At 38.8% G+C, this 9,201-nt stretch overlaps 1 protein-coding gene across 1 annotated transcript; it reads right to left on the bottom strand.

The window, feature by feature from the left end:
- Window positions 1–268: 268 nt before the first annotated feature.
- Window positions 269–1,372, bottom strand: LOC308682409 (zinc finger CCHC domain-containing protein 18-like; the record flags this gene model as incomplete). The annotated part of the gene is made up of 1 exon (XM_081352119.1): window positions 269–1,372. The coding sequence occupies one exon, from the start codon at window positions 1,370–1,372 to the stop codon at window positions 269–271; it is 1,104 nt and encodes a 367-aa protein (XP_081208245.1).
- Window positions 1,373–9,201: the final 7,829 nt, after the last annotated feature.

Genomic DNA, 9,201 nt, shown 5'->3' with positions numbered 1-9,201 from the left:
CCAGCAGGAAGAACATCATCTTCAGGACCCTCTACCAGGTAAATATCTTTCACCAGGGGAGACTGGCAATCCATGTGACCCACCACACATGTCTCAGTCTGAGGAGGGAGTGTAAGAGGGCTTTCACCCACCCACTTCACCTCACCAACAGGTTTATCTTCTGGAGCAGCAATTTTACTTGAAGGGACTAACCCATCTGTTATCCATTGAGACTGTATCCTCATAACATTAGAGGTCTTGGGCCCGGAGCTCCCAGTACAAATGTCAACTAATCTTTGGAAAAAGCTGGCATTGGTCCCTGGCAAGGCTGTCCATTAACCTTGACCTCGACTGTGGAGGATGGCCCTACTAGACCAGCTGGTACTAGACTAGGCTCAGGAACCTCAATAAGGCTTTTCTTGGAGAAGCAATTACTCTTCCCTACATCAGTATCTCTCTGTCCGGAATCAGGTTTTTTCTCTTTAGACTTGCGAAGCAATTGTAGCAGTTTCTGAATGACTAGAGCAGAATTAGCAGCGTGTTCACATTTGCTGGCAATGTGGCCATCTCCTCCACAATTGTAACAGAAAAACCCGTCACTGCTTTTACCTGCCGATCTTATTGGAGCAACGGAACCACGGCTTACAGGAAACTCTTGAGTATTTGGACTACTCGCCCCTACACTGAGCACAGACAACTGTTTCTGTAGTTGTTCTACTTGAGCTTTTAGGGCTAGGACCTCTGCATTTAGCGGGTTGTCTGAGGGCCTTACCTCAGTTTTGCTTTTAACATCATCCCTCTCTGAGGGCCGCGACAGACTTGGGCTGCCCAGTTGGAGTCTTAACTCTTTAGCATCTACTTTCAAGTTGTCTCGATTTGACAGTGAGCCTCTCACTCTGTCTTTTACTGTCTTATCGTTCACACTGATACCAAGCTTACGTCTAGCCGCTTCGTTTTCTTCTTCTTCTCGAATCTCATTGAGAAGTTTAAGAAACGTGGGGGGGTTTTCTTTCCGTTCATGCAGCCGCAACTTCAATAGCATCAAATCTGATTCAATCGCACTCCTTAACAACTGTTCTACACGGGCACGATCAGCTCTCTGAGGCGTTAACCCTCCCCGTTTGATCACTAACGTTAGCGATCTTTCTTGTCTACGAAGAAAATCAGACAATGCCTCCCCAGGCTCTTGTCGAAGCAAACGGAAAGCAAAATATAAGTCCTCACCCGACTCTGAGGTGCTAAAAGCACACTCCAAAGCCTCAATATACTCAATCGCTGTAGCATCTGGGTTGTTGGCTCTTACCGCCTTTATTACCTCTAAGGCTGGCCCTTTAAGACTTTCAACAATACGTTTGCGCTTCTCCTTGGCGGAGCAGTCTGACTCAAAAATCATCAATCTAGCTTGCTCAAGCCAATTCTCACTATTCTCTTCACCTACTGGAGTAGGCTCGAGACCAGAAAAGATGTGCAAGCGACGATAGGCTTGACCATCGCTAGTAGGCTTAGTTTTCTCCAATAACTCCCCAATGGCACGAATGATTGTCTCAGGTGATGTAACATTTGAAGCCAAGGGGTTTATCGGGCTTTGAAGGTCAGTAATGCTTTGCCCTCCCTGTTTAGGAACTGAGCTAATTTGTCTGAAAAGGCATTCACATTAGACTCCTCATCTTTTATCACAACAATTCCCCAGATCTCCCCAGAGGATGACAACACTTCAGACGGAACCTGAGCGGGGCAGATTTTCTCTCTGCACTCACACAATGCCAAAAGTGTCCCAGGAACTGTGCCTTCTTTTGTGGCGCGAGCCCGTACTCGACCAAAGACTTTGACCGTTTGCACCGTGTCTTCGATAAACGCAACATCGGTGTCAGAAGGCACACCAACAAGCAAAATAGCATGTTGGGGATCAATTTTCTCATTTGCGCACCAGCTGCAAAGTTCTCGCGAAAGATCGCTCTCTGACATTTTCTTTTACCTTTTGTTTAGAAGACAGGAGATCCCAGCGGTGCCTCCATTATGTAGCCCCTATCCACCAACCATTTGCACTAGGCCAGAGTTTCTGATAAGGACCTGAGTTCTTTTATTTCTAAATGATCTTTTAACCCTGTCTTCTAATATAAATGAACCTACAGGAAATCACTTTATGCAAACAGTCTGTTTAAATAGCACATGAGCTGTTTATAAACCACTTTTATCCTGCAAAAACACACACACAATCACAAATAACGTTTAAACCAAAATGTATTGTATTAATGTCAATTAAATTTAATATTTGTATTTAAATTAAATGAAATAGATCAATAATTTGAATTTGACAATGTAAATGAAAACAAAACCAAATAAAATAAAATATGCAAAAAACAACCCTCTGTGATTGCCTTACTTTTAACAGTAACTAAACACTTTTTTACAGTATCACGGCTGGATTAAGTCACTGTATGAATGTATTTACCTCACTATAGTTAACCACACAGGCACAAATCCTTTCTAATTTCTGTTTAAGTTTAAGTTATACAATCAAATTAACTTATAACTCTGTATAACTTTTATAAGCTCTAATAAACCTATTAAACTTTTAACACATCCAAAAATACACTCAAAATGGAAAGAAAAAGACCGGTCACAATATCACTACGATATTAGTGCACTTGAATGTTTACACACTTCCCACCCCGTTGCAGGCCTGATTCGGAGCTTGAGTGCGTAGTGGCCGAGAAAACGAAAATGGCCCCTTCGCTCAAGTGAGCAAACAAAAACAATTGTTTCAAAAGTTACCTCAATCTGGTTGCTAGTGTACGTTGAAACACATCCGCATGCATTACATTGAAATGGTCCTGTGTCCCATGGGCCGCAATGTCTCCGTGTACGACCGATGCAGGGGTTGTTTGAGCGTCAGATCCGCACAAAACCGATGCTCACCGACAAGTTCATCCCGGGAAACAAAAGTCTATGTAGTTATCCTGAAACTCCAACAGTTTCAGAAGAATGCCAACACACACACAAGCATTCAACTCTGGCCGAGCCAAACATGCAAAGACGGCAAAACTCACATGAAACAGTCCGAAGTTACAACGAGCCACCTAGTGAAGAAATACGAGCAGTACTTCTGATTACAGGAAAGAATAAAACACTTTAACACTCAAAGAAATCACTCAAGTTGCGTCTTTTCTTCCCATAACTTTCTCTCGTCTGGCCTGTTTTCTCTCGAACTTTCTCTCCCGAACTTTTTTCTGAACAGAAAAAAACTCTCCCCTAGGAAAATCTGATTGGCTCACAAACTTGTCAGTCTCTTATTTGGGCCAATGCACATCATCTAACAACCCAAGATGATGTTAGACACGTTTTTCACATGTACGCCCCAACCAAACTATAATAAAACGAGAAGAAAAAAAAAACAAAAAACAATACATATTAAACATAAACATGTTTCAAATTACACAAAAAATAAAATAAAGCATTTTATCAATTTCACCCTCAGTAAATATAGAAATAATAAATATACACATCAGGGTTACAGATATCTTTTAGGACTATCTAATTAAAGTGAAAAACAGTTTATAGCAGTAGAAAGTCTATAACCTATCAACAGATTAATAAATTGTTTATGATCAGTTGACTATTAATAGACATTATCCACTAAGTGTTAGTAGATATCTTTTAGGACTATCTAATTAAAGTGAAAGACAGTTGATATCAGTAGAAAGTCTATAACCTAGTGCTGGGCGGTTTGACCAAAAATCAACATCACGATTTTTTTCTAAATTATACCGGTTTCACGGTTTTTACCGGTTTTTTTTTTTTCAAGCATGATGGGTGTTAACCACATTTTCTACTGAGTGAGAGAGGAAATACTGCAGTAGATTTACTTATAATGCCATATTTTATTGTCATGAGTGAATATTATAGAAAAAATCCACACTAATATTAATAATACAGGTTTGCAAGGCTGTTTACAAAGAGGTGCCAGCAGGACGCGCTTTAGGAGCGGCAGAAACAGTGGTTTCCCCGGTAACGGCTGTACACAAAGCAGCAACGCTCATAAACACTGCTTTATCAGGAAAGATAAAGAAAGATTCAATCGTAATAACAAAGAAACTTTTCTAAAGACCGTCAGTTCACTTCAGATACGTTAATACAGTATAAAAACACGCGCGCCGCGAGAAAAAAGACACTCTCACCCCCACACGTCTCGTGCCCATTCTAGTCAATGCTTGTGTTTCAGATCGAAGCTTCCGGCTCTCCGCGCCGCTTCGCTAAATATAGGCGCCTAGTCTATTTTGACGCACCGCGTGGAGGACGGAATAAAACCTTGTCGCAGCTGTAATGCGCCGCAGACGTGTGTTGTAAATGAGGGGTGAGACTGTGTCGCGCAGCGCCGCGTTCCGATTAAAGCGACATACACCGGTATTGCGGTATATTAAAAATTCATATCAAAATAAACACCGGTATTCGGTATGAACCGGTAAACCGCCCAGCACTACTATAACCTATCAACAGATTGCATACCTAACCTGACTGAAGTAGGTAACGTTAGAACAAACACTATGGCCAGCACATCAGAGAAAAGAAAATCACTTTTATTAAATAAAAAAATAATAATACAACCCATTATTTACTAGGATATCACGATCACATCTGAACCATCTGATTATGTGAAAAAAATTATATTGAGCATTCCAAATGAGAAAACTCTCAATAGTCTACACATTTCAACTGCCGGAGGCCAAGATCAAAAGTTCTAAACAACAAATAACAATAATTATTAATTAATACATTTAGCCTTTCATGACAGTAAGTTTTACAGAAAATCACATTTATTAAATGCAGTTTAACGTTATAACAGTTACTCATTTAAGAAATAATCTCTGTTCCTGCTGCAAACTCGCTTCGGAGGATTAACAGACAAGACTATAGTTTAAACCCTTAACAATACCTTCTTTAATCGTTTAACCATTTTGTAACATTTAGTTTATTTAACGTTACGGTGAGACACAAAAGGCGTTTTCTCCTATAGAACCATAATACACCAAAACACAATATAAATTAACAAAATACATAATTTTTATTAGCTAACGTAACGTTAGATGTAATCCGAATCTTTATAATCCATACGCAAGCAAGAAACAGATCCAAATTCAGCCCTTCATCCACATCCAGCGATCTCCATCTCCATTCTCAGCAGCGACCGTAAATGTCAAATCCCGCGGACCCGCGCTCATGATGAATTTAAATTCAAAAATTGCGCCCTCAAGAAGCGTTACGACATGTTTTACGGCAGTGATATCAAACGCTCATTGGCTCTCGCCTGCTTCGTCACAGATTGCAGCATGCCGTGTTTCAGTTGAAACAACATTGAAATGCAGAAGCGCGCGCGCCGTCTTCACGCAGAGGGAAGCTGGGTTAACATTTTCATGGATTAATAACTTAAATTCTGATCTGTCCCTTATACAAAACTATTATATACTGCCAGAGAGGACTGCAACACATCGTCATTTGAGCGACTTTTGGTACTGATTTACATTTTCGCAATAAATGATTATGATTAACGTTACACATCTGTTGTTTTTCTTCATAATTTTAGCCTGCATAGTTTTAAGAAAGGGTTATGGGTAGGTTTAGGGGCAGGGGTAGGATTAATGTTAGTGGCTCAAAATATATTTTAATGCTATTAATAAAACTGGCATTTCCCTACACATCTCTGTCCATAAAGTGTTTTATTCTTTTTATATTCTGTATAAAATGAGTAATTTATATTTAGGTTTGGGAGTAGGGTTAAGGGAACTTACATTTATGTATAAAACAGTATAAGGGAAATGATACAGATATCTTTATGATTCGTAAACCTTTTGTAGCTGTGAATTCATAATAATTCTACGTTGCAGACATTAGTGATGGGTCGTTCGCGAATGAGCCGGGTGGTAATAGCAAAGATATGTCTGTGTGATACTTTAACGTTTCTTTTAACATAATAATAACAATTGTGGCCAACGGAAAAAACGGACTGTAGCCTATAATAACATGACAGCCTACCGCCAAGCTATATATAAAATAAAGACATGATCTCTTTTGCAAATATCCGTATGACTCTGCATTATTTTACCTGCTGTGTACCAACCAATCCAGCCCTTTTTACCTGTTAAAATACCTTCAAATGTCGAAAACAACCCATAAAATACAGTATTCTACTTATAACAAAATGATTGAAGCCTCTACTTATTGCAATAAATAATGCAATCAATTTTCGGCAGACCATCACTTTTCGGCACGACACCGGCTCGCATATCTGAAGAGCCGACTCTATTTTTAAAAATATTGCCTATAGAAATTAAATCATTATGTAGGCTAATAATGAAATAATTCATGATTTTAATTGCATTTTAAAGGCGCACACACATTTGTTTCGACTGCTGATCAGCCTCACATTCTGTTCCTGTCAATCATACACACGATGTCAACCAATTAAACTGCATGAGGGAGGGCCGAGCTAACACACACACACACACACACACACACACTAGAGATGCGGATAAACCGTGGATCAGGCGGATGACGTGACGAAAAATAATATTTTAATTAAATTCGGGCGGGTGGCGGTTGAACCAATGAAATAAAAAAAGTTTGCCACTAAGCAAACCTGCAAGCTATGCCCAGCTGTCTACTATTGGAGGAGGCTTAAACGACTGGGTTATTTTGTTATTTTGTTTCGATATTAATTATATTTTAAAACAGCCAATCGTAGCCTACTACCTCTGTGGAATATGCATTTAAAAGAGAGACAGATTATGGTCTGATATGACTCAGAAATGACATCGGGCAATTGCAGCGCAAGATGTTCAGAAGAACGCAAGAGCTAAACTTCTACAAGCTCAATATACACATTAAAAAGTAAAAAAAGAAGGTAAGAAAAATAGTCAGTCATAACTTTGCCCAATAATAAGATGTGCAAGGCAAGCAGGCTAGTTTTTGGGTTGTTATGGACAATTAAAAATTTGAATATTCACGTTGCACAGTTGTGTGGTGGACTTTCAGCAAGTTAAAACATATATTTTTTAAAGAGCCGTTTGTGAGTCAAAAAGAGCCGGCTCACGAAAAAGAGCTGGAATGCCCATCACTAGCAGACATGTCTGTATCATACGTTTCAGCATCTATCCAAACGTACAAAAAAAGTAACGTTATGTTTTCAATCTGTTGATAGGTTATAGACTTTCTACTGATATAAACTGTTTTTCACTTTAATTAGATAGTCCTAAAAGATATCTACTAACACTTAGTTGAGAATGTCTATTAATAGTCAACTGATCATAAATTTATTTGTTGACAAGCAACAGATCTAATCTTTAGTTGACTATCAACAGATTATCTACAAATGGTTAACAATTTTTTAAAAACAGTTTTAAATCAGCTAAAATAATCATTAATTTGATGCACATGAGACCCCTTGAGTAGGATATACAGTATCATATACTTCATATGCTGACATGACTGTTGACATTTAACTGACAGATTGATCTTGAGTTGTTGGTACTCAATCTACAGAAAGTTAGTTGACAATTGAAAGTTAGTCGACAATTGGTTAATAACCTGTTGCAAAATAATATTGGCAGTCAACAGGCACTTTTCGTAAAATCTGTAGATTAACACTTGAATTGTACCTTATAGTCTATAGGCAGTCAGTTGAACGTATGTTACTTGTCTGTTGAAACAGTGTTGTTGAATGTCAACTGATGCACTGTTGACAAGCTACTGAATGGCTACTAATAACTAGTAAAGTCTCAACAAACGGACTATCAAAATAAAGTGTTACCGAAAATACTTTTAAATATGTCATTTTGGTGATCAGAGATAAGTTTTAAGGGATAAACCGTATTTTCCTGTGATTTTTTAAATTTATTTATGCCTTAAAATAGCTTGAAAGTAACTCTACAACCTTGCTTCATTTTGCAAACTCTGAGCCATGAATATGCAAATGAGCCCCGCCTCCACTCACTCATAGGCTCGTCTACAAGTCGATGTATCAGAATGGTAATGCGTTTTTTGTATTGCTCTCTACAACGTCAAACTCATAACAGTAATCATTTTGCATTTGCATTTTTGATTAGCATTTTGCTTGACTACGTTCTCAAACTGCTAATAAAGTGTTGCAATTTGCATTATAACCAATCAAACATGTTTCTGGTGAGCATATGAATGCAGTGGCCAATCACAGATTAGATTAGTTCACTGCTTAAAACAGACCAAAACTGAAGCTGTTATTCACTGAAAATCATCAAATACTGTATGTCCTGCTCTCTTCGATGACCCATGAAAGTTCTTGAGAGATTCTGAGAGACATACCGATGCCTCTGTGTTTGCACTTTAATGGCACAACTATGTACCATCCATCAGTTTTTTTTTTTTTTTTTACAGTTTAGTTTATTTGATTGGTTAATTCACGATTGAGAAATGTGTTTGCAAACTGCATTTCAAAGCCAACAGCTCTTTTCAAACAGGGAGTAAATGACTTCTAAAGTGTGGAGAGATTTCTCTGTGGGAACTGGGACGAGGCTAAGTGTATTATGTTGTTCTGTGTGTTGTGTTGAGTTGTGTTGTGTTGTCAGAAGATCAGAAGCTCAGTGAATCATGGTGTGTGTGCGGCGACGGCCGAAAAAACATGTAAACCGACTCCATTAGGGTTATAACGGCAGCGTGTGCACAGTACGCACTGAAGTCTGTAGTTTAATGTGTGTCGGGGTGAGATCTCACTTTCAATTTCCTGCAAGGCTCAAAAAGCAGACAGAAAACAAAATGACTGAATGAAGCAGAAATTCATAGCTCTGCAGTCTCACAGCAATATTTGTTTGCAGAACTGGAGTACAGTGCGATCAGACAGAGCTTGAATGGTGCGCCTTCTGAAGGAATGGTGCATGGGCATTAATATTTCAGTGGAGTTCTGGGATACACGCTGCTAGATAATACAGATCACCATTTACATCACAATGGGACATTTGCATCACACTGAAGGCAAACAGAATGAGATATAACGGCTAAAGGATGAATGTTTACCGTGAGTTCTCAGTAAACTTATGTTATACTGTATAGTCTAAAAGCCCATTCATACCAAGGACAATAAACAATATTAGTGCCCACGCCAGTGGTTCTGCATTTCTGTAAAGAACAGCTATTCTGGTTTTCCCATGTTCATCTTTCTTTAGTGTGTTGCTGTTTGAGCATGAACAAGCTCCA

The sequence above is a fragment of the Scardinius erythrophthalmus genome (genome assembly GCF_964197995.2).
Source record: "Scardinius erythrophthalmus genome assembly, chromosome: 22".
NCBI classification, from domain to species: domain Eukaryota; kingdom Metazoa; phylum Chordata; class Actinopteri; order Cypriniformes; family Leuciscidae; genus Scardinius; species Scardinius erythrophthalmus.
The sequence above is the reverse complement of the archived record's forward strand: the minus strand, read 5'-3'. Positions and strand labels throughout refer to the sequence as shown.